The sequence below is a fragment of the Triturus cristatus genome, chromosome 7 (genome assembly GCF_964204655.1).
Source record: "Triturus cristatus chromosome 7, aTriCri1.1, whole genome shotgun sequence".
NCBI classification, from domain to species: domain Eukaryota; kingdom Metazoa; phylum Chordata; class Amphibia; order Caudata; family Salamandridae; genus Triturus; species Triturus cristatus.
In genome coordinates this window covers 1543774260-1543791987 of record NC_140590.1, presented here as the reverse complement: position 1 = coordinate 1543791987, position 17728 = coordinate 1543774260, and the positions used below count along the sequence as shown (strand labels likewise).

Genomic DNA, 17728 nt, shown 5'->3' with positions numbered 1-17728 from the left:
ACCCAGGTTCATTAGAGGGAACATACCATGTTGTCTCTATCGCTGAGCACGTTTTCTTTTTATACTTAGAAGCAGTTTCTTGCAGTACCTGCAAATGTGAAAGTAGTGTCCAGAGGGCCCCACATTAAGCTTTTTCCTCAGGCCTCACAAGGAAAAGCCTGATGTTAGGAAGGGAACCTTAAAATAAATGTAGATTCTAAAATAAAAGTGCTGCAGTAGGTGTAGTTTCCGATTTTACCCATGTCACCAGGAGCCCTTTACTCAGGCCTTGTGGTCAACAAAATGTGCATGTTGCAATTTCTTTAGCTTTTTTTACATTACATAAAAGGAAACTACAAATCCCAGAATGCAATGAGCTGTTAATTTAACAATCAGAACTGGAAAACGAGACGCCACCTAGCAACTAAAACCGCATTAGGCTTCTAGTCCCTGTTCCCAAATTGCGTTATTATTTTCAAGGGCCTCTTAGTCTTTACACGTGTAAAGGACAGATCTATCCTGAAAGGGGTGGAGCTTGAATGAAGCGAATCAGGTCCTCTTGTGTTAGTTAACTCTTTACTGACCAGCACAGGGAAACTTCATTTTCCAAGGCACAGTAGACGATCGAAAACAAGGAGCCTGTGCACCTGCCGTATGAGGGCTCGCAATAAACCTAATATAATAGCTTTACAGAAGAAACAAGCCTCTGGCGCGCAGATGTGGCCTAAGGCACAGCGTGTGGCCAAGCGAGTAAATCCGGGCTAACTGCAGAATCCAGCTAATAAAGGGAGGAAGGGGGGGGGGGGGGGTCAGGGAATAATCCGAGGCCACGCTGCTGCAGAGCGTCTGATCTGGCCGTGTGGTGCTGCTTACCCACAATCTGAGGATGCCCTGCTCACTGAGCCACCAACCCTGCACGGCAGGCGGCATTACCCCCAGACAAAACAGGGCCAACCAGACTTTCGCGTAACGAGGCGTGTTCCCAACAATTGCTAGCGTAAGCAAAGAGCCGTAACATGGGGTTGGTGAGAGAGGGGGAGAAAGAGGGGCGTGTGGCCCCTGCGCGTGCGTGCGGGCGTCGGGGGACACCGTATCAACACATAAATAAAACAACTGCATCGTGACCAGTGTTCGCACGAAGATGCGCTTTGCTTTAAAATGCAACCATTTGCAATTGTTTAACTAAATATTTAATTCAACACTAGAGGCATGCTCGTGCATTAAAAGGGCGCTCGGAAATCTCGCTGGCTGGACGGCAGGTTTTTGCTGCAGTGTCCTGTTAAAAGCCGGCCCCTCTCGGTCGCAGTGCCGGCATGCAACCCTCCGCACCCCCATACACTTACACATATACCCCTGTCCCTCTCAGTCAACAAGGTAAAATACACACGGAAGCATACATGTATCACGTGCCTCCTTCCCCCTCCTCTTATCGGGTCTCATGTGTGCATTATTCCTCGTAGATATCACAAATGCCGACGCACACGGCGTTTCCGCTAGAGTCATTGTAGACACACATTAGTGGTCTTGAAATACCACAAAAGAGATACGCTTTTTTTGTTTAAATGAAACTCAAGCCGCACACCGCAATGAAGAGAATTATTTTCAAAAAATTGAATCAACACATAGTGCAGCATTGGAAAGCAGAACTCCAGCCTCCCTGAACACGTTTGGAGGAAAACACACACACCGTATAATCCTTTCAAATTAAAAACATGTATTTGTTTCCTGCATGCAACAGAGTCTGCCATTGAAGCTGCAATATATGCCCCCCCCCCCAGCATCCCTACAGCAAGCACCTCAATGACAGAAAAAATATACAAACAGGGAGTGCACATCCATTTGTACCCTGGGTAGGAATTACCTTTTGAGAGCTGAACGACTGTGTCCAGTGGTACAGGACCAGCCTGTCCTTGGATCTGAGGCTGGGGTCCATGGTGTCGGGGGTCTCCTCGTCGTCTGTGCATTTCCCTGCCTCGTTCTCCGAGGATGAGATGGGCCACCAGCTGCAGTTGGTGGGAGTAACATTGTTGGGAGTCGCCATGACAGCCTGGCTTGGAAGAAAGGAAGGCGAGGGGAGCAGCTGCACCGACGGAGAATCACATGGCCACACAGAAACATCATCACTGCCGGAGAGAGGGGCCACATTACTCATCACATATTCAGATGAGAATCTCGGCGCAGTCACAGCAGAGACTTTGTGTGTGTAAATGTATAGGTGCATACAAAAAAGATATATATATTCAGAACTATAAAAGTGTGTGTGTGCATATATATATACATACAGACATATATAAATATATATATACAGACATATATACACACACACACCCACACATATATTTACTGAAAAAAACAAAGGTTACGTGAACGTTATAGTTAGGTTCAGATTTTACGCACACACAAACCATAACAGTTCAACAATTATAGTTGCTTGACCTAACTATAACTTACGCCCACTCCCGCAATGCACTGCTTATGACCTCATATATCACATCACTCATGGCATGGTCAGTGGCATAACTCATGACGTCACTGATTACATCTAAAATGACCATCCAGTGAGCGTGAGTGTTTCATGAGAGTTTCTGACACTGCAAGATATATACTGAGCTACTGTATAAGTTAAAGTACTATTTTATCTGTACGACTGAGTTTTAGTATTTCTACCATTTTTAAAGCGGGTGTACAATTTATGTGTGAACTAGCCTCTATGCTGACACGTCCCCTGCTGATGTATGTGTATGGTAGTGCTTTGCAGCAGTTTAAGCTGCTCTTTGAGACTTCACTCAACAGTGATGGTTGAGTATAGTTGTGGTTTAGACCTCTCATCTTTGTGATGAATGAGTGCAGTTTGAAATAAATTCATCTGTTCACTAAGACCTCTCTCTAGGGTGATGGCTCAGTATAGCAGTGGTTTGCAACACTGACGTCTCTGCCCTCATCTTTCTCCAGGATGAAGAATAATTTCACTAGTGGTTTGTGACAAAGTGGCCTGTCCGCTAAGACCGCTCTACTGGGTGTGTGCTGTAGTGGTTTATGTAAAATGAATGTCTGCACTAAAACATCTTTCCAGATTGCTGAATGGCAGAAGCACAACTAGAGCCAAATTTCGGGGTGGGCTAAGAAAATATTTCAGGGGGGGGGGTAATTCTTCCTGCAATAGGCAGAGTGGAGATGCAGGGGCTCTAAGAAGGGGTGAAAAAACAACAAAGCCTTATTAACAAGCAGATGGTCTTTTAAAGACCTGTCAAGTACTCGGGTGTGGCTGTGTGTGTGCCTGGGAAGCTGTCTCAGCCCGGGCTGACACACACAACGGGAGGTGGGGGGGGCTGAAGCCCTTTGAGCCCAATAGGCATTGTGCGCCTGATGAGTGGTGTTGTTGTGGTTTGCGATAGACTAGCCTGTATGCTTGACATCTTACTTTGGTCATTAATGTTCAGAGTAGTGGTTTAGAAGGGATAGGACTATCCGCTGAGAACTTTCTCCTGCATGATAATAGTCCTTGCAATGACTATGTCCAGGCTGGACTACTGTAATGTGTTATATCTAGGAATCTCACAGGGTAGATTGGCAAAACATCAGAGAGTTCAGAACGCAGCGCCTCGTCTGTTGCTTAATATCCCAAGGCGGACATCCATTGGGACAACTCTTGTCAAGTTGCACTGGCTTCTAGTGAGGAAGAGAGTATCTTTTAAAGCAATGTGCATCTGCCAAAAAATCTTGAACAGGAAGGGACCCCGCTACTTACGTCCCTCCATAAAGTTCTATCACCCTAATAGAAGCCGGAGATTGGCTGGGATCTCGCTTACTGATGTGCCCAGAGTGAAAAAAGTCTGCATGGGCGGCGGGTACTTTGGCCTTCTGGCCTTTAAACTGTGGAATATCATGCCTTTATATCTGAGACAGGAGAGGTCTGAAGCATTCTTCCGGAAGAAACCTAAGATTTGTCTTTTTACACAACCATAGGTTGGGCTAGATTTTTACTTAGGGCCTGTTCTGATGTTCTTGGTCGTACTGGGGGTAGTGGAGGGACATTCCGAAAGGAGTAACCAGGCGCTCTATAAATCATCTTATCATTATTATTATAAGTGGGTGTAGAGTTTGAAACGAACGCGGGAGAATAAGCGGAGCGGTTTTTCCACGGAGAATCTTCATTAAGGTTGGGGACGATAATACCGACGGCGTTTTTCAGAGACAGCGCTTTTGATCTATTGCGCATTCGCGCTTTTTCTCTGATCTCAATAACCGAGACGGTGGCCTTTTGGAGAGTTGTGGAGAAACATTAGCTGCAATTACTCCGAGATCAATCCCATTGTGACTCTTGGATGCACTACTATCACGGTGTCTGGCGATACCTTGGCATCCCAGAGTGGGGGATCCAAAGGAGAACCACGCTTACATGTAGCTTTTCCGAAACATATCCTCGAGTCAATCGGTGGACGCCCTATTATCCCGATTTTAATTATTTTAATGGCAAGGTCTCATCGAATCTATCGTTTCTCTCTCATATGTGGAACCAGAACGTGATGATATAAGGATTGAATAACTACGGCAACCAACCAGTGCCCATACAAAGAGAGACAGTATGATTGTCTTGATAAAGATGGACTAATAATAACAACCATCGAAACGCGTCGACGCTAGTACTGGACACAATTCGTACCAACGGCTTCGTCTTTGAGATACAGTAGAATTTGATTGTTCCAAAGAGTAGCATTTTGTTATTTCTATACGGATGTGTCAAAATAATGACAAAAATTGACTGTCTGTCTTGGTCTCTCTGTGTAAGCATATTTGATCGCAATAGTAACAAGACTTCTTGTTAGATTTGATATGCAAATGTATTTCATGTATAGGATTGCACGGTGTTGGGTGTAATTGATTTCCTTGATTAGCTATTGTATACTTCTTTAGGAAAGTATTTTTACAGTGTTTTTAATAATACAAAAATAAAAGAAATTGTTTTAATGATTTTATCAATTTGTCTGTCCAAATTTAAGGTGTACATGTTCTAACATATGGGCTTCTATCTATATGTGGTTAAGTCAGAGCAGTGTTTATAGTGACATGCCTGGGAATCTCTTTGCATACTTAGCATAAGTACCCTATTTCCCCTGGCCTTTTTAGGGGGTCCCTCTCACTCTCAATTTCTAACGGTGTAGAGTTTGATACAGTTACAGTGCGCTCTCCCAGTCTCCTTCCTTTTCTTATTTAGAAAAATAAATAAATGGTATTTTATGAAGTATATTGAAGTTTACTTTGCTGGATGATGTAATCAGTGATGTAATGAGTGATGTCACTAACATGTCATGAGGGATATAATATGTGAGGTCATAAGCAGTGCATTGTAGGGGCTCTAAGTTATAGTTACCTCAGGTAAGTATAACTGCTGAATATCAATGGTTTTGTGTGTGTAAAGTAAATATGAACATAACTATAACATCTTTGTAACGTTTGTTTTTCCAGTGAATTTGAGGGTTTTTAAATTCTATTTCCTACCAATAATGTCCCTGTAACCTTTGACTTTTTCAGTGAATTTCTATGTTTTTTATTGCTACTTCCTAATTATAATGTCCCTGTAACCGTTGGTTTTTTAACAAATTTCTATGTTTTAAAAAATATAAAGTGTACTATAATTTGACCCATACGTTCAATTTACTAATATACATTTTCACAAGTTTATAAATACATTTTATTCACACATTCATTTTCATATATTTTAAAACTAAAGATTACAAAATTAAGGTAAGGTAACTTATGTAGTCTTTCTATAAATGCAATGCACTAAGTCTTTTAAAAATAAAATTGTTATAGATATGCGAATCCATTTCCAAACAAATGCTCACATTCAATACTAAAACAACAACACATTTAATACAAATATATGCAATTTCTATAAGTGTATCACCGCCTGTGTGTGGGTGTGTGAGTGGCAGTGTGAGTGACTGTGTGAGTGCCTATATGGGTTTGTGAGTGGGTGTGTGGCTGAGTGGGTGAGTGGCTGAGTGGGTGTATAAGTGGGTGTATGCATGGCTTTGTGAGTAGATGTGTAAGTGGCTCTGTGGGTGTGTGAGTGGGTTTGTAGGTGTGTGAGTGACTGTATGGCTGTGTGAGTGGTTGTCTGGGTGTGTAAGTGGGTGTGTGAGTGGGCGTGTGAGTGGCTGTGTGAGTGGATGTGAGTTGTTCTGTGGCTCTATGAGTGGGTGTGGGAATGGCTGTGTGGTTCTGTGAGTGGGTGTGTGAGTGGTTTTGTGGGTCTGTGAATGAGTGTGTGAGTGGCCATATGGGTGTGTGAGTGGTTGTGTGGGTGTGTAGGTGTGTCTGTGAGTTTTTGTGTGGGTCTGTGAGTGGGTGTGTGAGTGTTTTCTGGGTCTTTGAGTGGGTGTGTGAGTGGCTGTGTAGGTCTGTGAGTGGGTTTATGAGTGGTTGTGTTGATGTGTGAGTGGCTGTATGCATGGGTGTGTGAGTGGTTGTGTGGGACTGTAAGTGGGCATGTGAGTGGCTGTGTAGGTCTGTGAGTATGTGTGTAACTGGTTTTGTGGGCATGTGAGTAGATGTGTGTGGCTGTGTGAGTGACTGTACAGGTGTGTGAGTGGTTGTGCGGGTACATATGTGGGTGTGGGTGTGTGAGTGGATGTGTGAGTGGCTGTGTGGTTCTGTAAGTGGATGTGAGAGTGGTTTTGTGGGTGTGTGAGTGGCTGTATGGGTGTGTGAGTGGGTGTGTAAGTGAGTGGGTGAGTAGCTCTGTGAGAGGGTGTGTGAGTGGCTGTATGGTGTGTTAGTAGTTGTGTGGGTGTGAAAGTGGTTGTGTCTCTTTCTATCTCAGCATGGATGGCACTGTGCTAATCCTATGCTCAAAGACTTTGATAGAAAAGTAGATATTTGAGGTGAGCATATTTAGAGTGTCTCTGGTGCTGTAGGGTGCTCTATACAGGAGCTGCTCTTCACCTAAACTTGGGAACTACCCAGAGTTCTCTGCTTCTTTTTTGCATAATTAATGTGTCACTCTATACCTGAAATGGTATTGTGTAGGTGTATATGGTTCAGAAAGCACTCTTTTTGTTAAATGGTGTAAATCCATTCAGTGGTTGCTGAGAAATGTGAATATTTCTCAGATATACAAATACGGCCGCGGAGGATCCACAAACCCTTGCAATCTCCAGCCTGCAATCTGATTGGCTGGCAACAGTTCCAACCAGGAAGTTTTGGCAGCCATCTTGTGACTCGGTTGAACTGAGTCACAAGAAAAAAGGTCAAAAAGCGATAAAAAAACAAGATAAGGTGGCAGGGTTGTAACACCCTGATCCCCTAGGCCTGCTTGGGGGGTCCCACAGGGGCCCTCCGGGCCCAAAAAAAGCAAGCATTTAAAAAAAATAAAATCAGTGAGAGTTTTGCTGGGTGAGCAAATCTGGCAGAAAAGAAAACAAAGCGCTTCCTTACTTTTAAGCCCCCAGGCGGGCCAGGTCAAGGGTTCAATGGTTGTTAGATATGCAACCCTAGGGACCGCCACCTCCCCGGGGCTATCTTCATGAAATGCTCGGTAGCCATGCAGGCAGCCCCTGGGAACCCCACCTCCCTGAGGATTTTTTGTTAAAAAAAGGGTGGAAGGAGCTCTTGCACCCCAAACGTAGCCCCGGGAACCGCCACCGCCCCGGGGCTATAGTCATTAAATGCGGGGGGGCCGCGAAGACCCTGCAGCCCCAGGGACCGCCACCTCCCCGGTGCTATGTTTAAAAATGAAGTGTGGGGGGAGCCCGGGGACCACCTTCTCCCTGGGGCATACCTTAAGTGAATGCGGGGGTCTGTTGTGGCCCCTAGGGGCCACCACCTTCCGGGGCTACAATGTAAATGGGAGGGGAGCCACGCTGCCCCCTCCAGGAGCCCTTCATGGCCCGGGGAACCGCCAACCTCAGTGCTGGCTCCAGCAATGTCCTAGGGTGCCCAGCCCAGGGACATTGCAGTTTGCTATGGCATGGTGGGATCACTGCTCCCGCCATGCCATTGCAAACTCTACTTCACTTCATGGAAGCGAGAGCAGAAAAGATGCTCTCGCTTCCATGAAGCGAAGCAGAATTGCTTTTGGGTAGAGGGAGCCATGCAGTTCCCTCTGCCCAAAAGCAATGCCGGCAGGGGCCGCGGGGGCATTAGGGTTCCCCCTGCGGTCCCTAACGTTGTGGCCAAGCCAAGGGGATAGGGTCCACTGGGCCGAAGATGGCCCAGGAGGGGTGCCACTCGGCCCCATCCCTTTTTCATTTAAATAAATGGCTGGTCCCCGGGGCATTGGGTCCCCAGGGCCAGAATTGGCCTGGGGAGGGGACCACACAGCACCTCTCCCTTACAAAAAACAAAGCATTAAAAAGAAATGGCCAAGCCCTGTGGGAATGGGGTCTCCGGGGCCGAAAATGGTCTGGGGAGAGGGACCACTCAGCCCCCCTCCCTTAAAAAAAAAGAATTGGCCGGGCCTCGGGCCGAAATTGACCTGGGGAGGGGGGCTGTGTGGCTCCCCTCCCCTCCCCTTATGTATTAAAATAAGAACATAGGTCTAGCCCCGGGAAATAGGGTCCACGGGGCCGAAATCGGCCTCAGGAAGGGGGTCGCACGGTCCCCCTTCCTTTTCAATTTAATTTCAAAAAAGGGTCATCCCCCGGGGCCAAAGGGCAAAAGGGAAGGGGGTGCCACAGAGCCCCCCATCCTAAAATACAAAAACACAAAGCTGGCAATTCGCCGGAGGCCCGCACCCTTTCTCCACTGCTCTGCAAGCGTGGCTCCTGGCTCGCTCTTAGTTGGGGGATGAAGTCCCCGTCGCTGCTGAGGGTCCTTAGTGCCTTACTAGCCCACCATGTACCTCCAGTAAGCCCCACACAGTGGGATTGCTGAGAGGTAGTCGAGGTCCACGCCCCTTTTTACAACACTCTGCAAAAGCGCCTCTTGGTGCACTGCTGGTGGGGGGGTGAGATCCCTTTGTGTCCTGAGGGCCTCAGGACTAAAGTGGACATCATCCCCTAAGCAGCAGTGCGCAAGGAGGTGTATTTGCAGAGTGGTGGCGAAAGGGGGCATGGCCTCTGACCACCGCTCAGCAATCCAGCTGTGTGGGGCTTACTGGAAGTAACAGGAGGGCAAGTTGGCCCCTAGGGACTCTCAAAAGGCAAGGAGACTTCATACCCAAACCAAGAGCTCGCCGGGAGGCGTGTTTGAAGAGTGGTGGAGAAAGGAACGTGTCTTGTGAGCACCTATTAGCAGTCCCACTGTGTGGGGCTTACTGGAGGTAACAGGTAGGCTAGTTGGCCCCTAAGGACCCTTAGCAGTGAAGGGGACTTCATCCACCACGCAAACATGTGTACGTCAATGTGTATATGAATTTATGTATTAATATATGTATATAAATAATTGTGCTACTTTTGATTCTTTAGAATATACGGTCTTCAAAAAATATTCTGGGTTATGGTGGGGAAAGAGGGAAGTTGTGGTAAGACTTAATTGTGGTGTTGTAAATAAGCCAAAATGTGGTTGGAGAGAATAAGAGAGATAAAAATAGAGAGTAACAGTTAACATTTTCTTTATTTTTCCAGAACCACTGATACTTAAGAGGTTTGAACCCACTCAGATCTTAAGTGGACATCCTGTGTGGACTTCAGACTCTTCATGTGTCTATTTTCTTTCGTCCATTTTCCCCTTTCCCCTGAGGGCTGTTGTGTCTTGAAGAGTAACAAATTTCTCCAGCTGGTGGTCCACCACTGGAATGACTCACATAGTCTTAATCAAGCGGTCGGGCCACCACGGTTGGACCACCACCACCGCGAGTCTGTTGGTCCATGGAGCGCCAGACTCATAATCAGGTCCTACGTTGCTGTGTCAATATCCCCGTTAGTGTGTTTGAATTGGTCCCAGGTGATATTACCACAAAGAGAAAGAGAAAAGTTCATACCGGCATCCTAATTACGTAAAATTACTTCTTCACTGATCGATTTATTTGTGTGGTTAGTTGTGTGGATGGATGAAAACAAAAATAAATCAGTGGGTTGATGGATGGATGGATGAATAGGATAGGGGACAGATGAGTGATCGTTTAGGTGAATGGATGAATGGAATAATGAGAAAGTGAATGGTTGAATGGTTTTGTGAATGTATATCTATGAGTCTGATGAATGGATGAATATGTGAGCATGCTTTTGTGGTTCCTTCTGCCTGTCACAGCCCAGAAAAGGCTTTGCATAGTCACTCAGAAGTCTTGACTGCATGGCATTGTTTTCCCCATCACTCAGTAATCCTTAGGGCATATTGATATGTGCATAATTACTTATTTACTGTGTATTCATGTTAAGATGTGCACAATTGCTTAATCTTTTCTGTATGCTCAGACCTACCCCTTCACTTTATAAACGTTAGCACATTTTCATATTTGCACCATTACTTGTTAGTCCTCAGCCCATGCAGGGCAGCACCATTGTCTGCAGTAATATAACCAGCAGGAAGCTCCATGAACAACCACTGCTCAGGCAAATATACTAGCAGGGTGGTCATTGGTGCTTGCTGCACGTCACTGGCCCAATGTTCAAACAGGGCTGGAGCCACGGTGTCTGCAGCACCATGGCTGCCATGTTTCATATATATGCACTCAGTGGCCTTTAATCTGTGTTAGACATTCTCTAGAAGAGAAATTGTAGAGCATGTGCTGCAGACAGGGCAGGGGTGAGAGGCAGGGCAAGGTCACTAGCAAGGTGGTGTGCATTATTCAGACTCCGCTGTTCCAGGGTAGCTCCTAGCCAACACTTGCCTTGCTTCTGTTAGGGACTGTAAAGGAATTTGTGCGGTAATGTAGGGTGGTGGGCACCGAGAAGCCTGGTGGCGGCTGCAAGGGATGCCAGGTGCTCTGCTTGTTAAATATGCAGCCCAGCAAGTAGCAGAGAAGCTAACATATGCTCCAAAAGAAGAGTTTGTCCCAGAGCAGAGACTGGCCCAGGAGCAAAGCTGGATCTGAGTTACCGAGAGGCAACTGGAAGGGATGGCAAGGAAGCTGCATGTTAAAACATGGGAGAGGAGCTGGCCTAACGGCTAGGGCAGTCAACCTCAAATCTAGGGAACTGGGTTCGAGTCTCGGCAATGACGCTGAACATCCTGTGATTCTGGCCAAATCACTTAATCTTCCCGTGCCTAACAAAAAGGAATGTGTCCTCATGTAATGCAACTGGTGCTATGTAAAGCGCTCTGATATACGATTCGGGTCAAGTTCACGCTATATAAAACTCTGTTAAAAAAAAACAACTGTGGCCAGGTGAGCAGCAGGGAACCTGTTAGGTGCTCTAAATCAAGGAACAAGGTGGCACCAAAGAAGGGCACACACAGACAGGCACAGAAAATGTAAACAAGATAAAGAAAAATATGCTCATCACTGAACGGGAAAGCAAAAGACTCACAGGTGATGGATGGAATGCAGAGCAAATCAAACATTCACCCCCAGTCATCACTGAATGTGAGGCAGTGTTCTCACTGAATTTCAAGGTGCATCACCTCATCTAAGATTGATGCAACATCACGTTCACATGACAGCCATCTTGGAAGGGAGGATTCCACATTTAACCAGATGAGAGTGTTGCATGCCCCTTAACTGATGAATAGCATAGTATTTCCCTGTGACTCATTGAGTGAAGCGAAGAATTCAAACAATAAAAATAATATTATGCTTCCAAAATTATATCATGCTGCCAACATCGAAAGCAGCAAATACAAACTATTCAAACACAACTGTTGGAAATATAGAAAACCTTAGAAAACTCATGCTACCTGTAGGAAAGTGTAATGTCATGGGTAGGCTTACCATGTAATATTATCACAATACCCCAAAGATGGTCCTTGGATTCATGCTAATAAATCCGAGGCTCAGCCCTGTTTGAGTGGCAAATAGCAGTCAGGCTTTACTAGAGGAACACGTGTTAAGCATTTCAGAGTATCGCCATGGAAGATAAGTAATTGACATGACTTGAGAGACATCTGACACCAATTTATAAAAATAGAGTGTATTTTTATCTTAATTTAGACACAAAAATAAACAGAATATCATACATATAACCAGAGTTATAGATTTCAGAAGCAATAATAAATCCGTGCATAAAATACATGAAAAAATAACATTGTGGTCAATGGTAAAAACCACTAGTGACAATCTGTCACTTGAAGGTTGAGTTATGTGGAACACTTACAGGGTTAAGGTCATGCAGGCCCCAGGACCAGGCCAAGACAGTCAGATCAATTTTACCTAGCTTTAGGAGTCCGGGTGAAGAGTTGTCCTGGCTGTCCTCGCTGATGAACGTGAGCAGCCCTGGTGCTGATTTTACCACTTACACAGTGCTGCAAGAAACAGAATGCAAAAACAGATACACAGATGTTGACGTCAGATGATGGTTGCATTGTGTTCCCTGTAGATGCAGCATCAAGTGTGAGGGTTGGTTACCAGATTGGTGACCATCAAGCTTTGGCACGGGTAAGCGCAGTGACAAGGTGTTGGAACTTCACTGGGTCTGGGGGAGTGAGGTAGCAGCCTGAATCTTCGTGACAGGTGAGGCTACAACTCCCACAATGCAATAGACCACCTGGATTTGGGAGATCCAAGAGAGTCCCCGATAGCCACTGATTCTTTGGATCCAGTGAGTGTTTTTACCTGTAGTTTGCAGGGGGCTAGTGTCACTACTCCAAGAGAGACTGAAGGTGCTTCTGGTTTCCGTAGGGGATCCCTCTCTTTAAGGGTGTCTAGTTTTAGCCAAGGATAAGGGGCTGTTCACTCACTTCCAAGTCTGCTGCCTCATAGACAAAGTATCCCTGTTTTTCTTTGGTGCTGTGGACAAAGTCTGGTTGTCGCAGACACGGGTTATCCTCTTGGTTCTTCCTTGATGCAAGTTGTTCAGGGCCAAGATTCTGGCTTCTAGGGGGTCTCTTAAATCCTAGATTTAGCAGAGTTAGGGGCTTGGGAACTGGTGGCCAATGGGAAGCCAGTCTCTGCAGCTAATCTGTGCTGAGGTGACCACCTTTACCCAGAACCTACTATTTCTGCCCTACTAAAGATGGCAGAATTCTATTTTAGGTGAACAGATATGGATGCTCACCATGGAGGTGTGGATAGCCTTCCTGGAGGTGTGTACCTGCTGCATACCTAATTTCTTGCCTTGCCCGGGTGCAAGCACGCCTGGGGCAAGGGGAGGGCAATGCCCTCCTCAGGGGGACAGCCCTGATGCATATCAAAGGTGGTGAAGCCTTTGAAGCTCACTGCTCTGATGTGTTGCTTCACTAGGGAAAACCAAAGGAAATGATGGACGGAGTGTTGAACATTGCAAGAACTCACCCCCAGTCAACTGATCTGGGTTTAATCCACCACCGTTCTTAGGCCCACTCTGCCACCGCAGTTCAGACATGGCTATATGCAAATCAGTCTGACCCTGTGCCTCATGGGAACAGTCCAGCCCGAACTGCCAAGCCATGTCTTCCCTGGACCGGAAACAAGCTTCCTAGGACCGGTTTCTGGCATTTCAGCCGTCTTCAGCCAGGCTTGCTTGAATCCAGTGGCAAAGTGAGCAAGGGACTCACGTCTGAGCATACCCTGCCAACTTATGGCGAACACATCAAAACCAAAGGAAATGATGGACGGAGTGTTGAACATTGCAAGCACTCACCCCCAGTCAACTGATCTGGGTTTAATACATCACCGTTCTTTAGCCCACTCTGCCACCCCAGTTCAGACATGGCCATATGCAAATCAGTCTGACCCTGTGCCTCATGGGAACAGTCCAGCCCGAACTGCCAAGCCATGTCTTCCGTGGACCGGAAACAAGCTTCCTAGGACCGGTTTCTGCCATTTCAGCCATCTTCAGCCAGGCTTGCTTGAATCCAGTGGCAAAGTGAGCAAGGGACTCACGTCTAAGCATACCCTGCCAACTTATGGCGAACAAAGCAAAACCAAAAGAAATGATTGACGGAGTGTTGAACATTGCAAGCACTCACCCCCAGTCAACTGATCTGGGTTTAATCCATCACCGTTCTTTAGCCCACTCTGCCACCCCTGTTTAAGTTGCTTCACTAGCCTGCTGGGAAGGAGGGAGGTGTGACCTCCTTTCTGCCCAGCCTTTGTTCCTGACTCCTGGGAGTGATCACACTGCCGAGCATCTTCAAAGGCGGCATCACCTTTGATATGCATCAGAGCTGACTCCAAGAGGAGAAAAGAGCCCTGCCCCAGGCTCGTTTGTACCCAGAAAGGACAGAAACTAGTTAGTCAAGGAGGCTTAAATCCCCAGAAGACGAGACACACCTCCAGGGTGATCAGCCTTGTTTATACTCTTAAATTAGATTTCTGCCTTCTTTAGGAGTGGCAGCATAGATGGTTTCTGGGTAGAAAAGGTGACCTACACACCAGAATGTGGTCACATCAGGGGCGGATTAGCTGCAGTGACAATCAGCTCATTGGCTACTTTCTCCCACGCCCCTAATGCACCTAAATCTAGGATTTAATGGACACCCCTGACACCAGAACCTCAGTACTGATCCAACTTGCATCAAAGATGACACAGAAGGGACATGTGTCATGGACAACAGGAACTTGCACAAACAAAGAGAAGGATACACTGGACCTGTGGCAACACTTCTTGGAACTGTATGAATGAGGCTCGTCCTAGGCTAAAGGTCGGTTCCCCCAGACTGAGGGACCCCTAAGAGAGCCAGAAGCAGACTCAGACTCCCTTGTATTATTGGGAATAGCTCCCTGCAGACTGCAGGTAAAATATTGCTTAACACATGCTCATCAAGTAAACCTTGAGTGCTTTTTGCCACACTACCAGGATTGAGCTAAGGGTTTATTAGTGTGAATCCAAGGATCATCTTTGTAATATCATGATATTATTACATGGTGAGGGATCACTGACATAATATCGACTACCAAAATATAGACCTACCAAAATATCGATGACAAAATATAGAATGCAAAAATATCGAATTCCTATCTACAAACAGGTAAGTACGAAAATATCGAATCAAAAATATTGTTGTAAAAAAATATAGTTAGTCAAAATAACGAATTTTTTTAAGTGTCTTAAAAGTAATGTAAAAATAATAAAATAATAAATATAATTAACTAAAACATATTTAAAAATACTTAAATAACCTTAAAAATAATAAATATTAATGTAAGTTAAAAAACAATAAACTTATATTTTTATTTTTTAATAGATATATATGAACGTAATATTAATAAAAAATAATCAATACTTTTACCATAGGATAGCGGCAGGGTAAAATGTACCATTACCACTCCAGTGAGTGCAACAGTAGGGAACGCGTCAGATAGCGTAGGGGTAAAAATTACTATTCCCACTCCAAAGAGTGCAACAGTAGGGAAAGCGTTGGATAGCGTAGGGGTAAAAATTACTATTCCCACTCCAGAGAGTGCAACAGTAGGGAAAGCGTTGGATAGCGGGAGGGTAAAATGTACTATTACCACTCCAATGAGTGCAACAGTAGGGAAAACGTCAGATAGCGTACGGGTAAGAATTACTATTCCCACTCCAAAGAGTGCAACAGTAGGGAAAACGTTGGATAGCGCAGGGGTAAAAATTACTATTCCCACTCCAAAGAGTGCAACAGTAGGGAAAGCGTTGGATAGCAGGAGGGTAAAATTTACTATTCCCACTCCAGTGAGTGCAACAATAGGGAAAACGTTGGATAGCGTAGGGGTAAAAATTACTATTCCCACTCCAAAGAGTGCAACAGTAGGGAAAGCGTTGGATAGCGGGAGGGTAACATTTACTATTCCCACTCCAGTGAGTGCAACAATAGGGAAAGCGTTGGATAGCGTATGGGTAAAAATTACTATTCTCACTCCAAAGAGTGCAACAGTAAGGATAGCGTTGGATAGCGTAGGGGTAAAAATTACTATTCCCACTCCAAAGAGTGCAACAGTAGGGAAAAAGTTGGATAGCGGGAGGGTAAAATTTACTATTCCCACTCCAGTGAGTGCAACAATAGGGAAAGCGTTGGATAGCGTATGGGTAAAAATTACTATTCTCACTCCAAAGGGTGCAACAGTAAGGATAGCGTTGGATAGCGTAGGGGTAAAAATGACTATTCCCACTCCAAAGAGTGCAACAGTAGGGAAAGCGTTGGATAGTGGGAGGGTAAAATTTACTATTCCCACTCCAGTGAGTGCAACAATAGGGAAAACACTGGATAGCGTAGGGGTAAAAATTACTATTCCCACTCCAAAGAGTGCAACAGTAGGGAAAGCGTTGGATAGAGTAGGGGTAAAAATTACTATTCCCACTCCAATGAGTGCAGCAGTAGGGAAAATAATAATCTAATATTTTTTTTAAAATGATTTAATTATTAATACCAATACAAAAATTATTAAAATTAATTACCAATCACAAAATATTTAATAATCAATGAATTATAAATACCAATAAATATATTTTTTTTAATGAATTACATAGTAATAATTAATTAACAACCAATTAATTTTCAATACCAAAAATGAATAAATACAAATAATAGCAATTAATAATTAATTAATAGTAAATTAATTATCAATATACAAAAATAAATTTAATAAATAATTATTTACAATTAAATTACTTCCCACCATATTCCCCTATAAACCCACAACCCACTACAAATAATAAATTAAAACAATTAACATAATTATCAATTAAACAATTAATAAAAATTAATTACCAATTAATAATTAATTAACAGCCAATTAATTTGCAATACCAAAAATTGATAAATAATAAAAAATACCAATTAATACTTAATTAACAGTAAATGAATTATCAATACACAAAAATATTTTCAGTAATTAATTAATTACAATTAAATTACTACCCACCATATTCCCCAATAAACCTACAACCCACTACAAATTATAAATTAATACAATTAGCATAATTATCAATTAATAATTTAATAACATTTAATTACCAATTAATAATTAATTAATACATTAATTATCAATACCAATAAATAAAAATAAATATTTACTTAATTACTATTAAATTACTTCCCACCCTATTCCCCGATAAACCCACAACCCGCTACGGAATTAAATTACGCAAAAATTTAATAACATAAAATTCATTACTTTAAAAAAATTAAACATACATTACAAAAACTAATATACACTTTTAACACATATACTAACATGCAAAACACTTTAAAAAAATCGATATTAATAAAAATTCGATATTTTTTAATGCCTATATTATGTACTTCGATATTACTTACCTGCAATTCGATATTTTTAACAACTATATTATGTCCATTCGATATTATGTCCATTCGATATTTTTTTTCTCGATATTAAGACTGTTCACCATTTAGAATACATGCGTACGTCAATGTGTATATGAATTTATTTATTAATATGTGTATATAAATAATTGTGCTACTTTTGATTCTTTAGAATATACAGTCTTCAAAAAATATTCTGGGTTATGGTGGGGAAAGAGGGAAGTTGTGGTAAGACTTAGTTGTGGTGTTGTAAATAAGCCAAAATGTGGTTGGAGAGAATAAGAGAGAGAAAAATAGAGAGTAACAGTTAACATTTTCTTTATTTTTCCAGAACCATACTTAAGAGGTTTGAACCCACTCAGATCTTAAGTGGACATCCTGTGTGGACTTCAGACTCTTCATGTGTCTATTTTCTTTCGTCCATTTTCCCCTTTCCCCTGAGGGCTGTTGTGTCTTGAAGAGTAACAAATTCCTCCAGTGATAACAG

The 17728-nt window shown here is 43.7% G+C and overlaps 1 protein-coding gene across 1 annotated transcript in view; it reads right to left on the bottom strand.

Moving 5' to 3' along the window:
• GDAP1L1 (ganglioside induced differentiation associated protein 1 like 1) overlaps nucleotides 1–17728 on the bottom strand; it is a 619148-nt gene that overhangs the window by 486619 nt on the left and 114801 nt on the right. Inside the window, exon 2 of the mRNA XM_085619314.1 lies at nucleotides 1841–2102. Within this exon, the coding sequence (XP_085475440.1) occupies nucleotides 1841–2020 (180 nt within the window). The 5' untranslated portion in view covers nucleotides 2021–2102. The remainder of the gene's footprint in view (nucleotides 1–1840; nucleotides 2103–17728) is intronic.